Genomic DNA, 23,062 nt, shown 5'->3' with positions numbered 1-23,062 from the left:
CAAATTCCAATTCCAACAGTCCCCTGGAACACATTGTGTATGAATAACAAGCATATTTATTATATATATATATATATATATATATATATATATATATATATATATATATATATATATATATATATATATATTACAAATCAACAAAAAAATATTTACCTGTCTTGTTGTCACAACTACACCATCAACAACAAATTTCCTGGTGCGCTTTCTGGTCTTCTTGCGCAGAGCAACCAGATCAATTTCTGCTTTTGTTCTTGTGCTTCTATTTTCTTTGCTTTTGTCAATGGATGAAGGCATGTCGGAGGAGTTACTTCTCTGGGACCTTCTCAGAACAACTTCATCAAGACTTTCATCATCCTTTTCTCTTAGTCTATTCTCTTTTTCTGAACTAGTTGTGCTTTCCGTATCCCAGTCAGATCTGAAGAGAAAATTGTGTCCAGTCAAAATACAAGAATAAAAAAAGCAAATAAATAACTAACAAAAATAACAATACAAGTTTCCTCATTTCACAATTGGTTAACGTTCCTGAATATCAGATTGAATAAAGAACGATTGAATAGCGAACATAAGGTTTAATATGACTTAATGGGGAAAGTAACCTAGGCCTAGTTTGTATTGAGAGATAAATAACACTTTTCCATGCCACCCGAGGTAGTGTTATAAAATTGTAATTTTTTTAGACAGTGGTTTCCTCCACAGGCCTATATCCATTGGCAAGAGAAGAAAAATGAGCATCAGTTACGTTAACAGGTGCCACTTGGCAGCAAGTCAGGTCATCAATCCACAGCCTTAAGAGTCTCTCCATTTCCTCCATTATTGGCTCCATCACCCTTGTTAATGTCTTTTACCATTAATGTAGAAGCTCTCACCTGTTTAAAGACAATCTTTTTCTTGGTCTTTTGGCCTTCAAATCACTTGGAAGATATCACACTTGTATCACTTGTAATACCCAACAACCAACGATGAATGAAAATTTTAGGCAAACAAACACTAGCGATCTGAATGCAACTAAAAGACTGATCTTGATCTTGATGCTACAGGTAGCCAAAAATTGCCCCAGAGCCAGGCCTATGGATTGGCAACTCCTGTAGAGGACAAACAAATGACAAGCAGAAAAAAAGCAGGGCAGCATCCTGTTCACTAATTGAGGCACCCCGTGCCATATTGTCGTAACCCAGGAAATTTGAGATTCTGAGTTAACGGTTGCTCGGTGTAGGGGAAGGGTGTAAAAGTCGTATGCTAAGGTCGGCCAAGCCAAACTTGACCATTTGGGCACCTAAAACAAGGTGCAAAGTCGCACAAATTATGACAAGGAAAGTCGAGACTAACATGTTGTATCCTGAGCGGTTTTGTCGTATCTCCATGCTCACAGCTGCTGGCAGCCAGCCAATCAGATAATAGAGGTTGATTTTATGTGCCAGATCAACTTATAAGCAGCAATATATGGTATTGTTTACGTTAATTTTAATGTTAGGTTAACATAGATTAAACAAAAGTAGGCAAAATTTTGCAGTTCCTAAAAAGTCTAAGGAGGCAAACAATTATATTTGGCAAATAAAGGAACAATTTGTGCTGTCCAGACTTTTTCATTGACTGGACCAGTACCTGCACCATTTAGTCCAGATAAAACAAGGGTTGAGTATATATATATATATATATATATATATATATATATATATATATATATATATATATATATATATATATATATATATATATATATATATATATATATATATATATATATATATATATATATATATAAACAAAGTCCTACTTCGAAAGTATATGTAAACTATATTACTTTATTAGGAAGACAAAAAAAAAAAAAAAAAAAAAAAAAAATCCATGAAAAACAAAGAATGAATGGCCAATCATTTCTTTCCATCTCTTGGCCAATCTTTTTCAATGTCAAACTTCTATATCATATAAGTAAGAAAAAAAATAAAAGGGGAAACTTACTTTTCTGATGTCCTCTGAGAATCTTTCCCAATACCATTATGAAGAATCTTTGTTTCTAGGGAGCAGGGAACAGGGGTGTTCTGCAGAGAATGGTCAATGTGTTGTGATGGTGATGATATTGCTGATTCTATAGAAACTGCACTGTTGACCGTTACCTCTCTTACAAGTGTAGGCTTGTTGTTCGAGTTGCCCTTTGCTTTCTGAAAAACAAAGTTACAATATGACTTTGATATATGAAAACAATAAAGGAAAGGAAAATCACACAATTCTCACTGAAAAACAAAGAAAATTATACATGATGTAATTAAGAAAGTCAAACATGACCATACAACAAAATAAAAATCCTGGCTCATAATTCTTACTGTGAAGTTAGTACAAGGTTTATAAATTATAAGCACCATATCTTATAACATAACTGGGGGGAAAAAATACATTAGAACCCACTTTCCTTTCAAGCTCTTAAAAAGGAAAATAACAAATAAAAAATCTAAATGATATTAAATCAGGAAATAACAAAAAATCAGCCTTAAATGAAGAAAGAAAAACTATATGATACTTGAGGGAAAATAAATCAATCAACAAAAAATACTTGATATCAGACACTTGTGCATCCTCTACACTCAATTCCTTGTCATAAAAGTATGCACTGTATTATCCTAACTCACCTCTTCCACATTCATTTACTGGTCCATCAAATTCATTTTAACCCTTAATGGAAATTAACCTATATATATGTGGAAAATCTGATTTTTTGGGTGTGATAGCAAGAAAATCAGTAATGTGTGTTATAAAAATTGCTAAAAATCAATAAAATCACATGAAAATATCTGAAAATACTTTGATGGTGGAGGCAGTAACTATAGTCCTGCTCCTCCAACAATGTGGTTTGGGTGCGGCTTGTTGGGGAATTCCCGCTGTACAGTGGTGAAGCTTGTCTCATAGCCAGCGATGCAGCAGAGTTCTAATATTAGTAAAACTTTAGCAAATATGGTCAGCAAATATACATACGCATTTAACCTTAGTATTACAACGTATGGGAGAACAGTAAACTTATTATTGATAATATATTCATAAGCCTGGCAAGAAACGTGGCATACATATTTTACAGTGTTGCTAAAAAAAAAATAATATACTTATAAAGAGGTTTCCTTGCAGTTTGGGATGGGTAAATAGTTCCATAGTTATAATTAGATTATATCGTGAAGGAAAGTACTTTAAAATAAGCTGACATAAGTAAGAAAAAAAACTACATTCAAATCTTCACGGCAGCAACACCAATCACGCCCGCCATCCATACAGGTGATGGGAGGTCAGCTGCGGTGTCCTTGACCAGGAAGAAAGAGAGGGGGAGGAAGAGGGAGGGGTAAGAGAGAGGGAGGAAGAGGGAGAGAGGGGGGTTAGCCAACGAGGGATTAAAGGTATGGCAGCGCTGTCCTCCCGCTATTTCCCATGGGGGCCGCACCCAATCCACATTCTTAGACGAGCAGGACTATAGCTGCAGTGGTAGAGTGTTACTTTGTTATTGTTGACTAGTGTTGCCAATGGTTTGCTACATTTCTGCCTGAATCCACAACACTTAGAGAAAACCCCAAATGCTAACTAACCAAATCCAACATTATAACCTAGCCATGGGGCTGTGCCTTCCCAGACACACCCACCCAATGGTTACTAAACAAACCCTATCACTAAAACCTTCTAGCCTTCTAGCTGCCCCAAAGAGTTACTAACTAAACCCAACACCTTCTACAACTTGTAATGATTTTTTGGACAATTTATAGTTTCTCATAACCAATGTTTTTTTTGGTTTTTTTATGTGCATTAAATCAGTTATGAAGTTGGATTTTGTTAGAAACTCTTGCATGGTGTCCGAGGGACAGCTGCCCCCCCTCCCCCCTACCCCTGCTAGGTTATAATGTTGGGTCTGGTTAGTGATGAGCATCAAATTGAAGTTAAAATGTTGGGTTTGGTTAGTAACCCTTGGGGAGGATCCATATGTAATGTCAGGAGACAGCCTTTGCAATGGACCCAAATCCAGAGGTAGCAGTACACCACAACAGACTCAAACACATTAAAACATGCCACATATAGCATCCATCATGAAGAACATAAACACAATCCATGCTACACACCATATCAACCATACAACAATCAATTCTAGCACCTAGCCACATCATGGATATAAAGCATTCTTGCTAAACAACAGCTCTACCTCTACCTTTTGTTTTGCTTTTTTTTCTTTATATTTCTGCTTTTATGTTCTCTATCTTAGTGCACATAACTATATATATATATATATATATATATATATATATATATATATATATATATATATATATATATATATATATATATACAATTAACAAAACAAAATGGCTTCTTTACCTTATAATCCTGCTCTGAGTTACTGAATACTTCATCATCATCCACATCTGTTGCACCAACAGTTGTACCCTCAATGTGAAGAGATACAGCAGGTCTGTTTTCTTCCTCTCCTGAACTAACAGAATGTCCAGTTGAGGTAGTTCCTCCACTAATATTTGATATATTGGAGATATTGGATGAGGTCTCAAGATGTCCCTGTTGATCTGTCTCAGTGTGTGCAGATTTCTTAACAGGATTCTTCTGATCTATTGCAAGTGTTGATACTGTTTCAGTAGATAATACAGTTTCTTTCTTACTAGCACTTGAGTGTTTTAGATCATCTACTGACACTACAGATATATGAGTGGTGTCATTTCCAGATGATTCAGAATAAATAGCATCACTTTTCTGAGATTCCTCAACTGTGACCTCATATCGAGACCTATAAAAAATAGTTTCATCAATACATAAAACTGTAAAATTCTCAAATACATCATATATAATGAATTTGTTATACATTATCTGATATATCACCAAAGTATTTTCTTCAAATATTTTTCTTGTTCTATCAATCTTACTCAGAAGAATGAGATTCAGACTGCTGGCCTTGATGAAGGATAGAAGAATTACAGATCACAACTTCACTTTCATCTAACTTATGACCATCAGAGGGAGAAACCGGAACTTCCATGATGACCTCAGGATTAATGTCTGGAGAGAACAGAAGACAATGGATAAGAAACTATAAGGCTGATGGAATGTATTAAATATTACTACATGAGAAAATACTAAATGATAATGTCTACAAAATATGCATGCATAGATCCCTCCTCAGACACTTGTACTCAATTTCCAAAATCAGCATCTCTTCTCTTAATGGAATATATCATATATGTACAGCTAGATTGCAACTAACACACAATATGGTAAAGCTAATCAAATCTAATATCAAGTTTTAAGGGAGAAAGTCATTTTCTTGATTCAAAATTTAAGGGAGAAGGTCATTTTCTTGATTCAAATTTAAGGGAGAAGGTCATTTTCTTGATTCAAAATTATGATATTTTTATAATTTCTGAGTGGCAAGGTGTATCTCTGGGCAAAGTTTTATGCTGTGTTGGCAGCCCTTAGGGCATCATGTGGACCTTTAAAAATCAAATGTCAATAACACTACCCTAGATATTTAAACATTGTCATTTGTTTTTACAGTGGTACCTTGAGATACAAGTTTAATTCGTTCTTTGATGGAGCTCATATCTCAAAACAATTTTTTCCCTTGAAATGCATTGATATGTCATTAATCCGTTCCAGCCTCCCCAAAAATAGCACTCCTATTTTTCTACTTATGTGTTTTCAGGTAAGAAAAGGTATTCATAAATAGTAATTATTGCACAGAAACATACTAAAACATAATAAAAGATGATATAAATTGATAAATTACTTTTATAAAGTATATTTATCTTGGAAGGTGCATTCCACAGGATGTTACCCTACTTCATTCCCAACCCTAACTTGGGACTGTCAATCAGATGGAGTGTACAAATATAGCTACCCACAGAAGACTGGCTGCTATAATCACACAAGAGGTTGTTGACTATCCTGTCAACATTATTCATTGAATAAAGGAAGCTTTAAATAAGAGAGAGAGAGAGAGAGAGAGAGAGAGAGAGAGAGAGAGAGAGAGAGAGAGAGAGAGAGAGAGAGAGAGAGGATGCACCACCTAGCATAGAAGTTTGTTTATATTGTTCTCCCCTTCACTGATAAGTATCTATGGAGAAGGTAGGCGGAGATGGGAGAAATTTACTTTGCCTTTACATTTACTTACACATGTATACTTTATCAAGGCATAAAAATGTATAAAATAACAACAAAAGTTTATTTAGTGCTCCTACCTTAGAGATGGCTAATGGTGGTGAATGGCAGAGGAGGAGGGAGGGAGGGAGGGAGGGATGCAGGTTCCATTCACACGTAAACATTAGGCATAAAGTAAAACTGTTTTCTTAAAAAAAAAAATAAATAAATAAAAAATTAATAAATAAATAGTATGAAAATAATGAAAGAACAATCACAATACATGAGGCTCGTGAAAAACATGTAGATACTACAGGTTGAACCTCCCAAATCCGGCAACCACCGGACCTTAGACTTGCCGGACCATGGAAAATTCCGAACTATAGGTGGTCCCCAAAACATCCTCTATGTACTTACCCAATGTTGTACTGTTGGCATAGGGTCCGCACTGAAACACCTTTATCTAGCTTTCTCAATAGGTCCACTTTCTGTTGCACTGATATTGACATATGTTTGCACTTTTTCTTTGGTTCACACACAACACTGTCACTTCCTGGTTGCTTGGAAGCCATGTTTATTGGCAAATATTACAGAAATTTTTTTTATGGTGGTGCTTGCAATGAGCGGCAGCGTGGTACTGATCCAAATTTGACTCAGAATGCCCAGGCTCCAAAACACAGTACAGCGCCGCCGCGTCCTAGCGGCGGTCCAGCAAATTACTCCGGCTAATCAAAAACTTCCAGCAAACAAAAATTTTGCCGGATGAAAGAATACCGGATTAAGGAGGTTCAACCTGTATCTCAGCTAAGATTGGACTAATGTACCAAGTTGCCAGTTAGTGGTAACATCCCCAAGCACAATTCGTATTTCGTTTATATCTCAAAACCAAAAATAGACCAAATTGCAGCTTGTATCTTAAAATAACTTGTAGCTCAAGGTACCATTGTACTATGAATTTTGTGCTCTTTGAATTTAGTGCTGTACCTAAGGGAAACAAGCAGGTGCAAAACTTTAGGGTGCTGTATATTACAAATTATCATTTACTTTTTTGTGAGTTAACCCAAACAGTGTCATCTTTTTATTTATTTTATTTTTTTCAAATAAGTCATATACATTTATTTATGATTTTTATTCAGCCCATATAATCTAAAAAAATTACAAATTATATATATATATATATATATATATATATATATATATATATATATATATATATATATATATATATATATATATATATATATATATATATATATATATATATATATATATATATATATATATATATATATATATATATATATATATATATATATATATATATATATATATACACTTGTACCTTGTCAAAGGCTTTACTGAAATCTAAGTATAGAATGTCATAATTATCACCCTTATCTGCCGTCTCATAAACCTTACTATAAAAGCTCAACAAGTTTGTAAGACATGACATTCCCTTTGTAAATCAACATTGTGTTTGATATATCAAGCCGTGTTTGTCAAGGTGTTCCCTAATGCTTTTCACTATTATTGATACCATTAATTTACCCACAATTGAAGTTAAGCTGACAGGCCTGTAATTAGACGTTAATGTTTTATCTCCCCTCTTAAATATGGGAACCACATTAGCTTTTCTTCACATTGTATGTAGCTACCTCACCTGACTCCAGTGACATCCTGAAACGTACCGCTAGAGGCTCGCTGACAATTTCCTTGCATTCCTTTAGAACCCTTGGATATACTTCATCTGGTCCTGGTGACTTGAATTTCTTTAGTTTATCTATCTCCTGTTCTACCATCGCCTTAGTTATATGAATATCTGTCAGCTTTTCACTATCTTCTTCCCTAAATATCTGTTTGCTATTTGGGATTTCCTGTGTGTTCTGGGTGAAGACGGTAAAAAAATACTTGTTCATAATTCTACTAATTTCTTCCGCAGAACTAGCCATCTCTCCATTTACTGTCCTTAAGGGACCTATTTCTTCTTTACTTTTCGTCTTGTATAACTGAAAAAATCCCTTGGGGTCTGTCTTTGCTTGGCTGGCTACCCTCAAATCATATTCACTTATAGCTTTCCTCGTTAACCTCTTAACTGTTCTTACTAATTCATGGTATAGTGGCCTTAAAGCGTCATCTCCTGCCTTTAGCCTCTTATATATATATTCTTTTTTTGCCCTATGCCCTATCTGTCTGTTTATTGTTTTATATGGAACGTTAGCTATATGACCTTCACGTATTTATTTAGAAAGTCAGTATAGATCTCACCAACCCTCAGCTGATCAGGATTCCTCCCATTTTCTAATCCAGCTCCCCCCACCGCTTCATTCTCTCAATGTCCCGCTCTGATTTCGCACCTCCCTTTCTTCTACCTGACTATCTCTTCCTTCACCTTGCCAAGTGACTCCTTGTAAATACTCCCTTAAGCCCTCAAAATTAGCCTTCCTGAAGTCAGGTACTTTCTTTTTGTTCGCTTTTCTAAAAGTTTCATGCAATTTCAATGTATATCACATTTTTTTTGTGATCACTGTTACCTAACTGGCCACCAACCTCCACCTGCGTAACTGTCTCCTCCCTGTTTGTCAGAATTAAATCTAGAATATCATTTCCCCGTGTGGGTTTTAAAATGACTTGCTTTAAAAAATTATCCTGCATGACCTTAACCCCTTCAATACGGTGACGCCTATGTAGGCGTCATGAAGCCCCAGTAGCAAATACGATGACGCCTACGTAGGCGTCATATTTCTTTTCTGAGCTTTCTTCAGTTCAGTTGTCCCGTATAGTGTGTTAGATACCAACTACACACGCCGTATGCTGTCCTTGAAATCCTAGTGCTCCTCCCATCATCCTTGTCTCCACCAATCACTAGAGATAAGCTACATGCATCCCGCCTTGTGTCTAAAATTACCCAATGGCATAGACTGTTCCTCTCTCTCTCTCTCTCTCTCTCTCTCTCTCTCTCTCTCTCTCTCTCTCTCTCTCTCCTCCCTCCCCATCTCCCTTCCTCCATCCCCTCTCCTCTCGAAGATAAGTTACATGCGTCCGCCTTGTAACATTCGTGAAAACACACACACACACACACACACACACACAAAACCAAAAAATTTTCTAATCTCTCTCTCTCTCTCTCCCTTCGTTTCCCTCTCCTTCCCTCCCTCCCCTCTTCCTCTCGAAGATAAGCTACATGCGTCCCGCTTGTGTCTAAAATATTAGCAAATGTCTCTCACTCTCTCTCTCTGTCTCTGTCTCTCTCTCTCTCTTTTTCTCCGAAGAGAGAAGCGTCCACTTTCCTCTTCGAAGGCGATATAGTGACTAAAAAATAGCAGCATAATACACAAAGACAACAAGTATGACAAGCTTGCACGAGTTTCCCGCGCTCGGGTGCATGGCACTACCACCCGTATATCATACAGGCGGGCTTTTTTAACATCCGGCGCGAAGGGGTTAAGAAACTCTTTCTGCTTCTCTGTTACCCACCATCAAGCTTCAATCAACATTCCTATAATTAAAACCCCCTCCCACACATACCTTACTGTACCAGGCTGCTTTATTTATTTCTTCCCATAGGGAAGAGTTTATTTAGTCTGAAGCATTTGATGGCCTGTACATTAAACCCATTACTACTGATTGAGACCCGTCCTTAATATCTACCCATAGAGACTCTGTTTTGTTATTTGTCTTAATTCTGCTGTTTATGCAACATTGCAATGTATCCTTGACGTACAAGGCCACTCCTCCCCCTCTTTGGTTTTCCCTATCCTTATGAAAAAGTGTACATATAACCATCAATTTTCACCTCCTGATCAAATACCTTGCCTGACATATTTAACCAGGTTTCTGTTAATGCAATTATATCAAAATTTTCAACACAAGCTGCTCCTCTCAGCATATATATATACATATACACTTGACCCTCGAAACAACGAACCTCCCATCAACGGATTTCGGAAACTACGGACAAATTCTGGAGTCCGGTTTAATCTACGGACGAATATTAAGATGTGCGCGATTGTCCGTTCCCGGCAAATTATTGTCTGGTAGGTGGTGGGTCGGTCGCGTCATCAGCTGTTGGCCACCATGTTTAATCTTCAGTTCGTGCGTTTTCAACCAACAGCGAATATTGTCCAGTGCTTACCACGGCTTTTTTATGCATTTGTACCCTTCCCACGAGTGCTTAACCTATCCAAAATGCCTCCTAAACCTAGTAAACCAGTGAAGTGTAATCAAAAGTCTCTTCCAGTGGCTGCTAAGCTTGAACTAATACGAAAATTAGAAAATTTTATGTATTTTACGTACATTTTATACAGTTTTTTACGTACTTTTGCAATCTATGGACAGGGTCGTGCACGCATTTCTCCGTTGTTTCAAGGGTCGAGTGTGTGTGTGTGTGTGTGTGTGTGTGTATATATATATATATATATATATATATATATATATATATATATATATATATATATATATATATATATATACAGTCAAAGCAGAAAAGGCTGGCTGGGCCGCTCTTTGATGACAGCACAAGCATTTGCCTCTTCCTACCTTCCCATCAAAGAGTTCACAAAAACATAGACAACATCAAAACAATAATTGAACACTCACTAACATTTCTATAGTCCATTCATCCAAAGAATCCAGGCTGAAACTGCTAGTTCGGTTGGCAGCCCTGCCCATCCCCGCCGCCATTAAACCTTCCCGACACTTAAATTTTCTTCAAGTACATTTATTTTTCTTCAAGCTATAAACTTGTATATCTATTGAGTTAAGTGAAGAAAAATAAATGTACTTGAAGAAAATTTAAGTGTCGGGAAGGTTTAGTGGCGGCCGGGGTGATCAGGGCTGCCAACCGAACTAGCAGTTTCAGCCTGGATTCTTTGGATGAACAGACTTTAGTTAATTATTTGAAGATAAAGCAGTCTTCTTGATTGTGTTAAGAAGAGTTGCAACAGAGTCGGCCAGATGTTGAAACGTGGAGGCAGGAATCCTATCCCAGGCAGTGCACAACTCTATCTCAAATTTTTCTACTGTAGAAATGTCTCTTCCCCTAAATTCCCTCTTCAAGATAGCCCACCAATTCTCGATAGGGTTGAGGTCTGGGCTGTTACTTGGTCAGTCAGATATATATTCATTCTCGTTAATTTTAAGCAAATTTTTTACCGAATTTGCTCTGTGTGCTGGAGCCCCATTATGCTCTGCACCACTGTTTGCAAAACACTCCCCCAAGTGTTCATCTAAGATGTTGAGATAAACTTGCTGGTTTACCATCAGATTCTGTGGAAGCACCAATAGTGGCCCTTTATCCCCATATCCAAAATCAGCCCATACCATAATTGATGCAGGGTGTTTTACCATGAGGGCACAGTACTTGGGATCATTCATATGAATACCCTTCATTGCCCACACTCTATCTCCCTTCATGCCACAGACAACAAAGAGTGATTCATCAGTCCAGAGGACACTATGCAATTTTTCCAATGGCCACTTCAAGTATTTAGAAACAAATGCCTTTTGAGCTTTCTTTTGTTGTTCATTTAAAGCAGGTTTGCAACAAGCCGTCACTTTCTTGTGTTTGAGGCGCAAATGCAGTGTGTCAGACACTGTTCTAACAGCAACATTATCAGTTTCTTTGCCGTAAGGGTGGGAGTGACATGCACACTCCACTTCAGGGCTGGTATTCATAAATGTACTTAACAGGTCTTAAGTCATGGAAATGCTAAGGCACGATTAAGTATGTCTTAACAAGTGCCCCAAATCCTTTAGCGCAACTTAGTCCTGCCTTAAAAGTTAGACTACGACCGCAATGGCTCAAGCGGGCTAAGCACCGTTGAGACACCCAAAGGAGTGACAACAACACAACCATGGCCGCCCAAGGATATTCCGTGAGCGGAAGAACGTTCTAGACTTCTATGACAGCGCTGGATTCGTCAAGAGAGACCGATTGGACAGTGAAGGGATTGTTTTTGTGACTAATTTGTTGAGAGAGCAGCTACAAAGCCGCACTGAGTACAACCATCCCGTCACCCCGAAGATGAAAGCATTGGTAACTCTCCGATATCTAGCAACTGTAAAAATGCAGTTATGCAATGGTGATGATTTTGACCTCTCACAACCTACAGTTAGCAGAATAATAAGCCAAACTGTAGATGCCTTGTCTACTCCCAACATTGCAACCAATTCTATACGGTATCCTACCGACTGAACAACTTAAAAATATTAAAAAGTATTTTCAAGCAATTGCAAATTTCCCAGTAGTTGGAGCCATAGATGGGACTCACATAAGAATTATAGCCCCTTGTAAATATGAACATGAATGTTAGCCGGAAAAACTACCACAGTGTGAATGTGCAGCTAGTTTTTGATGGTGATTACAGTCATTGACCTTGTTGCCAACTTCCCTGTCTCTTTGCATGAATCACGATACTGAATATGAGTGGCCTGAAACGTCTGTTTGAGAACAACAGGATACCACAAGCTGCCTTTCAATACATCATTGTTCTCTGTAGCGAGCCTTGTCAGCATTAGCACAGTGTCCCTTGTCCAGTTTTCACTCTTCCGAGAGGTATCAAAAGGTTGTTTCTCCATTTTGAAGCGCTAAGACGAAAGAATACTCAGAGTTGATTGAAGCGGACCGCGTAGTAGTTTGTTATGGTTGGTGGAAATCGTGTTAGGCTTTGTCCATGAATTCTTCAGTCACGGAAAATAATTACTTATCTCAAAAGTTCGTTTCCATTAATCATAACCAAATGAAAAACACAAATATTCATAGGTATACTTTAATTACTTTCTTTTATAAGTTATTTATGGTATATTCTTGAAAAAATATGACTTTTTTGTGCTTTGATGTTTTGCCAGCATGCCTTCTCATACATGGAACCTGCCCCAGGTAGGGCAGACTCAGCAAGGCGTAAGTCCATGACTTAGGGCTTGCTGAGCCTGTCTCAGTAGGTCTCAACCAAAATGCCCCAGTGAAGTAAAAAATTTTAAGATATGCTAAGTACATTCATATAAATCCCAGCCCAGGACTCTGATCAAAGTTTCACTTATTTTTGTGGTCCCCTAATACTTCTAGCCAGGGTAGGAACACAAGCACTGCCAGACACTGAATTTTGCAACTTAGTGGAAAACACTTCTCTCATACCAGTTTCATTTACTATTTCTTTCGTTTGAAGGCCTAATTCATGACACTCGATCACCCTGACTCTTGTATTATGATCCCACTAAAGGCATATGGATATCACGCACAATTATTCAAGACAAACACTAACAAATTTTAGGAGCATGGGACAGCAGCCACTCTTAAACAGTAACATATCAAATGACACTGAGACATGATTTGTTAGCTATAATCACTGAGTGATGGGTGGCAGCTGGAGTAAAGTTGCTATGTAACCAATTTTACCTGGGGCATTTTTCCCTTTACCACCAAGTGCATACTGTCTAATCAGGAACAAAGGCCTGTCAGCAATCAACTCGGTCAGCCTTTTCCACTTCGACTGTGTGTGTATGTGTGTGTGTGTGTGTGTGTGTGTGTGTGTGTGTGTGTGTGTGTGTATATATATATATATATATATATATATATATATATATATATATATATATATATATATATATATATATATATACAGGCAACCCCCGTTTAACGAATGGGTTACGTTCCTAAAAAAACACTTCGTTAAGCGAAACTTCGTTAAGCGAACCGATTATAACAAGTATAACCCCTGATTTGAACTTCCATTGAGAGTAAGCAAAGTGAGAGTGCATCATAGTACAGTAAAAGGTTTAATGAAAGTAAAAATTATGAAGTTAAACATTTAGGTAGTTTAATTTAAGTCATTATAATGTACACTAATGTATGTATGTACGTAACTTTATAATGTTGATGATCTTAACTTTATGAAGGGAGGGAGAGTGAAACGGAAATACACTAACCGGCAACCTGTGGAATGTAAACAAAGTGCGCATCATGGTACTGCATACAAAACTTATGTACCACATTTCCACAAGGCTTTCCATTTTATCCATTGTAGAGTCACAAGTTCTGGTGGTTCTTTTAGCTTGCAAGGAAGATGAGGTCTCACTAGCCTTCTTAATAGAGTATCTTGACTTGAAAATAGTAGACAGTAGATGGAGTCAAGCCATGGTGGGAAGCAATGTTATTAGTTTTCTGGCCTCTCTCTTGTCTGTGAATAATACCCAGCTTCACTTCGAGAGTAAGACACTTCCTGGTCTTCTTAGGAACGTTAGGCCACATTGCAGGGTGTTTTGGTGGTAAGTTGAACTAAGGAAGATGAGCTGCTGGTGACGCTGTTATGTTTTGACTGGGCAGTGAGTGGTGCGTGTGATCTTGATCTTGATCTTGATGCTACAGGTGACACAGAATTTCTTCTGAGTCAGGCCTTTGTATCGGCAGAGCCTGTGTTGTCCACGAGAGGCTTGATCTTGATCTTTATTCTATAGGTGTCTCAAGATTTCTCCTGAGGCAGGCCTTAGTACCAGCAGCTCCTCATGTATTCAAAAGCCTGTCAGCTTGCATGATACAGTGGGGCTTTCAAATTTGAAAAAAAAATTACCTGGATAAAACTTCGTTAAAGTGAGTTTGGTGTTCGTTAAACGAGCAGATGGTATTAAAATGAAACCTTCGTTATAGCGAAATTTCGTTGTGTGAACCTTCGTTAAATGGGGGTTGCCTGTATATATATATATATATATATATATATATATATATATATATATATATATATATATATATATATATATATACAGGCAATCCCCACTTATTGAATGGGTTATATTCCTAAAAAAAACATTCCTTGTGCGAATTTTCATTAAGCGAACCAATTATAACAAGTTTGACCCCTGACTTGAACTTCCATTGTGAGTAAACAAAGCGAGAGTGCATCATAATACAGTAAAATGTTTAATGAAAGTAAAAATCATGAAGTTAAACATTTAAGCAGTTTAATTTAAGACTAAGTCATTATAATGTACAGTAACGTATGTATGTAAGTAACTTTATAATGTTAATGATCTTGAATTTATGAAGGGGAGAGTGGAGCGGGAAAGGCGCTAGCTGGCAACCTGTGCAATGTGCATCATTGAATCGCATACAAAACTTATGTACCACATTTCCACAAGGCTTTCCATTTTATCCATTGTAGTCACGAATTCAGGTGGTTCTTTTAGCTTGCAAGGAAGATACGGTCTCACCAGCCTTCTCAATTGAGTCTGCTGACTTGAAAATAGTAGAGACAGTAGATGGAGTGAAGCCATGGTGACGAGCAAAACTATTAGTTTTCTCACCTCTCTCGTGTCTGTGAATAATATCCAGCTTCACTTCAAGAGTAAGAGACTTCCTTTTCTTCTTAGCAACACAAGGTGACATTGCAGGGCTGGTTGCAGGGCATTTTGGTGACATGTTGAGTGTGAGATGATGAGCTGGTGCTGGACCCTGTTTTTGTTTTGAACTACTACGAGTGGGGAAGGGTAGGGGAGTGAGTGATGCGCATTTTGTCCATGAGAGGCGCTGGTGTATTCAAAAGCCTGTCGGCTTGCGTGATATGGCTGGGCTTTCAAACTTGGAAAAAATTCCTTGGATAAAATTTTATTAAAGTGAGTTTGGTGTTCGTTATACGAGCAGATGGTAGTAAAAGGAAACGTTCGTTGTAGCGAAATTTCATTGTGTGAACATTCGTTAAGTTGGGGTTGCATGTGTGTGTGTGTATATATATATATATATATATATATATATATATATATATATATATATATATATATATATATATATATATATATATATACACACACACACACTTTTGTATTTTAACATTTCCAATAACACTGAGTGAAAGGTATCTATTTTTATACTTATGATTTCATTCTGCTTTTTCACAGGATGGTACGTATACAGGGGAAAACAGAGCTATGACACTTGTTATTCCATGAATTTGGAGGGAATCAACTGACCACTCAAGCAATCGCTTCTTCTGCATGCTTTCCAAACGTGAAGCAAGCAAAAATGTGCCTGCTATCATATATCCAGACCTTCTGTCATCCCTTGCGTTAGTGCCACACTACTCTGAGCTCCCCATGCCCACTCCTCCAAAGAGAGAGCAGCAGTGTTTACAAAGAAAAAGTAGTTCAGAAGGTGATCAGAGATGGAACTGAGGAGAAAATCCATACTACCCCCAAACAAAAAGACACCAATGACTTGATCAGAGATCTTGGTCTCACAAAATCAAATGGTGAGCTTTTGACATTGAGACTCAAGCAATAAATGGAATTTGTTAGATGAAAGTGTATACATATCAAGTCAGAGAAAACATGATGGGAGACTATATTTGGGGTCTGATTCGTGAAATAATCTGCAATATAAGCGTAAATCACAGAAAACTACTCATTTCTTATGATTGTATTGTCTCACTTATGTAATCCCAAAATAAATAAATGCTACTACTGCATTATATGTCATTTCATATCTACTTTATGCAAATCAGAGCTAAAATTTGTCACTTTTTCCTAATGAGAATAGGTGAATTTCATTAATATCATTATCCTGGTCACAAAAGCAAAATTAGAAATGAATATAAGTGTTTTCATATTTCTTAGACACGAGTAAATAGAAAATAGCAGTTCCTACCCAGAGACAAAAATTTTGCTACATGGTGTAATTTACATTAGGCAATTATACTCATGTCTTATCTTTCATTCGTGATCTGCCAATGCCATATTCCATGATGCTTTTTGTACAACCAAAAATCTTTGATGTTTTCTTTCAAGTTAGATCTACCTGTCATTGTTTATTTTTCATGTATTTCAATTAGTAATGCCACTGAGCACTGCATCATTCACAAGCAGTGCACCAGGTAGATGAGGTAATACCCCAAACAGCACTGGCAGCACCAGCCAGATCCAAGTAAATTATGACAGAATTCCTTTTACAATTTCTATGTCAAGAAAGATATAGATGAGCATAGTTCACACAAGCAATGTTTCTTATGATCTGGCAGCAACTTGATGCTGGAACACTGTTTCGGTGCCACTGTTTGAGTTTTCAGCACCACTTCGGTCATGTTCCTGAGGTACTGCCAAGACGGTCATCTTGTTCCTCTGCTACCGAAGTTCTGGGAACTTCTTGTGTCCTTCTCGCATCAAAAAGCATTAATAAATCATGCCTTTTAAGTTGATATAGCCACAAAAATGTGTGAATAAGCAGAATAGCATACACCTAACTAGAAGACTTGAAGAGCAAATTATAATAAAACAAATATAACATTACTGATACATTTTTGGTTAAGTGCATTCCCAAGATCTTTGTCCTTGAATTTTCTAGCTTTCCCTAACTTTATTACAACTAACAATTAACTAAAACTTTACCTATGATAGCTAAACGCAACTTAATCAAACTCCAAAGCTGTAGGAATCTTCTCATGTCAAAATACCTTTACAAATAATGTCTTGTGAGTTTATGTGACCAAAAAGTGTTGTAATATCCCTATATGAGTTGATGGAAGGGCATACACAACTCTGGGACAAGTTTTTCTATGTATAGTATATCAGAATAAGACAAACCATAGACTCCAGACACTTGACGTGTGTATGTGGACCTACCAAAATATTAGGCAGGCAAAGTCTCAAAACAAAGGAAAACGGCTTCCTGAATTAATTTTTTTACCTAACCTTATCAAATTTTGCATGTAGACCGCACCCAATTAGTAGTGCGCATGGACTCCTGAAGTATATGCCATAGTTTTATTCTCGTGCCTTTCCATAGGGAGGCGGTGGCGTAGTGGATAAGGTGGTGAGCATGGGATCAGACAGACGTCCATGCGTAGGTTTGAATCCCACCACATACTGCTTTAAAGCTATGCCATTTGTTGAATGGTTTAAAGTTACCTACATGTCACCATGATACCCAGGTTCTACGTGGTTACACCAAAGATGTGCTTGGGTGGTGATTTTTTATTTATTTATTTATTTTTTATTTTTTTATTATTATTATTATTTTATTTATTTATTTTTTTTACATCCGGTTCCACTATTACATTAGGGCTAGGACAGTGCCTCCTGACAGAGGAGTCAGGAAGACTTTGGTTTTGGCATTTGGGAACCGTTACCCGAGTGGATGCCCTTCCTAACCTTGGACCGTGGCCAGGATTCGAACCTGTGCTCTTGAGAACCCTGGGGCTACAAAGTGTGCACGGTCCCACTGCACCACGGTGCTTGGGTGGTAATATGGGCCCTAATATGGGTACCACTATAAATAAAATTGCCTGAGTCTCTAATAGGCTGAAGCTTAACAGTGCTTCCCACATACACTCTTCAAGTATGCCTAAAGGCGCTATAGGCCATAACGTAAAAAAAAAAAAATAAATAAAAAATAAATAAATAAATAAAATAAACAACAACGGAATGTAAAGTCACATTGCTCATGCGTGTTGCTACAATTCATAAGTTTGCCTTGTGTTGTATTGAGTTTCTAAGTGTTTCACCTGAATAATACGGTACCCCCATCCCTGAATGAAGCATGTGTGTTTTGAGGTGAGTAACATGTTGAAAACCATAGACAAAATGATTGAGAGGCAAGGTAAAGTGAGAAAACTTTTTTTTTTATGTTCATACTTTTTTTTCTGTGTGTGATTATATGTCAAGTGAAACTTTACTTCTTTTATTGTATTTACATTTTTAGATGATGCTAGGGGAATGGCAGAGGAATACAAGAGAAATGGGGCTTGTAAAAATTATTACTAGGTAAATATGCCAAAGCTTTATTTGTTTAGGTATACCTTTTATACTGTTACTGTTCCAATTAAGCATTTATTTTTATATCTTACATCACATAAGTTTGCATAGCCTCAAGTACGCCACCATAGCCTATTGTAGACTAGTGGGGAGGTGGAATAGGCTAATAGGTTTTTTTGAAATTTTGCAACCCATGCTTATTAGAAGTGAGTGATTTTTGTGAAATAATATTTGTAAAAGAAAAAAATAATCTACTATCACTTTGTTGCAAATTATGTTGTTATCTAGCAAACTTCCTAAAGGTAACTTAATTACACCGATAAATACAAGTGTCTAAAGGAAGGTAATTTTTAAGAAATGCTGACAATTTCATCATTAATTTGCAACATACTATCATGTGGACTTCAAAATAGTCAGCACGAGGAGCTCTAGCCAATGTGACACAACACAAAAGTAGAGGTTAGTACTGATTCTAGACGGATATGTACAGAAAATTAAGTTTTTTTTATTGCATTATTGTATAGGTAAATGTCTCACATACGTCAGTCATGTCATGCTTATCCATTACAACAGTTTGATGGAACAAACCCTACAGCCTTGCCATGAATGAAGTGATTAAGTGGGGAAGTTAGGCAGCATAGGAATAAAATCATTCATGGTGAAAAAAAAAAAAAAAAAAATAGGATAGTAATGATAGGAGAATAATTATGCTGATGATAGTAAGGAAGAATACTATATACATATATAGTCCTGAAGATTATAATAGGTTATTTGTAGAAAAAGGCAGAGGAGAATTTAATAATTATGAAACATAGATGAAGGTTAGGACAAAAATGGACATCCCTCTCTCTCTCTTTCTTTCTTTCTCTGCATTACTGCAACAATTATTTCTTTAAACCACATAGTAGGAGTCAAGAAATAATTTCCTTATATAGTGGTACCCGAGACATAAGCTGCCTGAGATATGAGTTTTTTTAGATATGAGCTACGATTTTTTTTTTTTTTTTTTTTTTGATCCGAGCAAAATTTTGAGGTACGAGTCACGCTTAGGATAATGCTGTTGTAGTCGGCGGTTCGGCGCATCAGTCCAGCCTCAGCTGTGCTAGTATCTGTGCGTATCCCATGGATCTCATGCACTGTGATTGTTCTTTTATCATTTTCACACTATTTACTGACCTTTCTTTTTAGTCTAAAGGAAGTGCAGTTTTTATTTATGTTTAATGTTTATGTGTTAACGGTGAATGCATCCTTTCCTCACTCCCTCCTCTTCCACCATTTGCTACCATTAGCCGAAAACATCTGTGTCCAAGGAAAGAACACAAAATAAACTTTTGCTATAATTTCATATATTTACATGCACTGATAAGGTATGCATATGTACATAACTGAAAAGGCAAAACAAATTTCTCCTATGTCCCCCTACCTCTTCCACCAACAATTATCATGGAGAGGGGAGAAAAATGTAAACAACCCCGCCCCCTCTCTCTCTCTCCTACTTAAAATTCAATTTACTCTATGAATAATGTTTACAGGATGATTAATGAGCTCTTCTGTGATTATTAGAGCACTTAGTCTTCTGTGGGTGGCTATATTTGTACACTCCAGATGACTAGCAGTCCCAAGTGAGGGTTGCGAATGCAGTAATGTCCCATGGAATGCATCTGCCAATATAAATATAGTACTTTATAAGACTAGTTTATCTATTTATGTTATCTTTTGTTATGTTTTATTACATTTCTGTGCAACAATTATTTTTTATAAATTTCTTTTTTCTTATCTTAATACACGTAAAAAAAAATAAATAAATAAGGGTGCTCTTTTTGAGGAGGCTGAAGCAGATTAATGGCATTGCAATGCATTTCAATGGGAAAATGTTTTTTGAGAGAAGTTTTTTTGAGATACCAGCCCCGTCACGGAATGAATCAAACTCGTATCTCAAGGTGCCATTGTATTTATAACAATTACTCTAGCCTCTTTTATCAAAAGTCCTATCCTAACCCAACTTTACTGGAGAGAGAGAGAGAGATAACAATTTTGGCATACTTACAGAAAATCATCTGCAAAGTAGTGGAGTGGAGGCCATGATATGTCTACTCTGCACGATTGTCAAAGTGTGACTGACTGACTGGCAAGTGTTTGTGTAGCACGCAATGTTATGGTTATGACCCTTAATTATTCAACTTACCACTATATAACATTTCATAAAAAATCTGACAATACCAGTGCATTCACAAGACTTTGTTTTACAATATGAGATAGTTTATCTTAGTAATTATTGCTAAGTTACTTGGAATTATTGCAATAAGCTTAACCCGTGCGCTGCCGGCTACTTTAATCCTAAACCAACCCATGGTACTGGCCAATTTTGCATATTCTTTTATGCATTAAAACAATCCTAAATCATGTAAAAATAATGAAAGCATGCAAAAAGTTGTCGCAGAAAATAAAAAGTAAAAAAGTAAAAAAAAATAATCATGAGTAAGTAGGCTTCGCTGACGAATGGCAGGCTTCCTCATATGAGTTTGCATACGTGGTTGTATGTTTTCAGTCATGTACTGAATCATCGTCAGACATGTCTAATAACATTTCATCATTATCAAAGGCAAGTAACTCGCAAGAAAATCTGGTAGTCACTCAACCCAAGGCGGCGCGCCATGGCTACTTCTTATGGTGATTGTGCAAGCTCTGACGTGATTGCCGTCAAGGCCACTCAAGGAGCGCACCAACAAACTAACACATTCAGTGCCTAGGGTGGAGCTTGGAGTACATGTAATGTGTTTTTTATAACATTATTTTGACAAATAAACATGCTAAAAAATTTTTTTAGGTTGCTGCTGTGAATTTTATGGCTGTGGCACTAACTGTGGGTATGCTAGATGCCGTAAATTTACGGCGGTAGCACTGCGTAGGTCAAAGCGCTATGAACAATGCAGACACTATTTTTTCACTTGAACTCATAATATTTCTGTTAATTATCTATTTGTAAAGGTTTTAATATGATGTTTAGATTCAGTAATCATTCCTGAGTGTAACAATATGAAGCAAAATGTACTAAGTAAAGTATAAAAAATATATGACTCAAAATATGAAAGAGTATACAAAATAGAAAATTTTTCTTTATGTTTCAAGCTGTTGTGAAAACAGGCCCTGATACATGCCAAGTATTTGGAGTCTATGGACAAACCTATCAAAATTAATTAATGAATAAAACAGAAATAGCTATTTATACTCCACTAAACTAACATTAATGATTAATTTTTGGTAAAGTGCATCCCCAAAATCTAAACCCTTGTTGATTTTACTAATTTTCTTTATGATTAACTATTTATCTCAAGTTTGCCTGTACTAATCAACCCTAACCTGTTGAAACTCAATATGGGTAAGGCAAACCTAATCAGACAACTTAATTGCAAACCATGAAAAAAAAAAAAAAAAAAAAAAAAAAAAAAAAACTAATATAACATTGCTGGTGAATTTTTGGTCAAGTGCATCTCCCCAAGATTTTTCCCTTGAACTCTCTAATTTTCACTAATTTCATCACAACCAACAATTTACCTGTGCTAGCTACACTTAACTTAATCACACTCCAAAGCTGTAAAAATATTAGATGCACTACCAAATATGCATCATTTAACCCAGAGGTTCCCATTCTTTTCTACGCCCACACCTCTATTCAATTATTTATCTTATTACATTTTAACTGGTTCCACTCTATCAAAGAGTAGCACTCTACATACAGAGCCTACTGTAGCTCACAGTAACAAATTCCCATACTGTGTGAACAAGAATCTCGTGGTGCAACAAAGAAGGAACAAGTTGCCTAAGAAATGGGAACATATGATGCCAGTACCAAGGAAACATTGCTTGTGTGAATCACACTTTAATGGTGGAATGTTGGCACTTTGTCAATATTGCTACAATGAAACATGAGTGGAGGAAGGTTCTCCCATGGGTGATTAGAAAAAATGAGTGGCAGTGAACACAGTGCAACACATAAGAGACAGAGTGTAGGTAGCAACAGGTATGGATTCACTACTTCATAAGAACATAAGACCATAACAAAATGAGGGAAGCTGTAAGAGGCCATAAGGCCTAGATGTGGCAGTCCCTTCATGAATATACCTACCTATTTCCACTTATCATTCCCAATCATAATTTTTTTTTCTAATTTTCTTTTAAAGCTCCTTATTGACATATCACAAACAACCTGCTTGCTTAC

General features: G+C 36.7%; 1 protein-coding gene across 1 annotated transcript in view; it reads right to left on the bottom strand.

The window, feature by feature from the left end:
- LOC123514889 overlaps positions 1-23,062 on the bottom strand; it is a 564,015-nt gene that overhangs the window by 249,428 nt on the left and 291,525 nt on the right. Inside the window, exons 28-35 of the mRNA XM_045273148.1 lie at positions 20,356-20,504; positions 12,572-12,696; positions 11,263-11,773; positions 9,939-9,945; positions 4,902-5,034; positions 4,345-4,765; positions 1,963-2,162; positions 157-418 (exon numbers count right to left, since the gene is read on the bottom strand). Of these exons, the coding sequence (XP_045129083.1) occupies positions 157-418; positions 1,963-2,162; positions 4,345-4,765; positions 4,902-5,034; positions 9,939-9,945; positions 11,263-11,773; positions 12,572-12,696; positions 20,356-20,504 (1,808 nt within the window). The remainder of the gene's footprint in view (positions 1-156; positions 419-1,962; positions 2,163-4,344; positions 4,766-4,901; positions 5,035-9,938; positions 9,946-11,262; positions 11,774-12,571; positions 12,697-20,355; positions 20,505-23,062) is intronic.

The sequence above is a fragment of the Portunus trituberculatus genome, chromosome 38 (assembly GCF_017591435.1).
Source record: "Portunus trituberculatus isolate SZX2019 chromosome 38, ASM1759143v1, whole genome shotgun sequence".
NCBI classification, from domain to species: domain Eukaryota; kingdom Metazoa; phylum Arthropoda; class Malacostraca; order Decapoda; family Portunidae; genus Portunus; species Portunus trituberculatus.
Note: the sequence above shows the minus strand (reverse complement) of the source record. Positions and strands in the feature narration are given on the sequence as shown.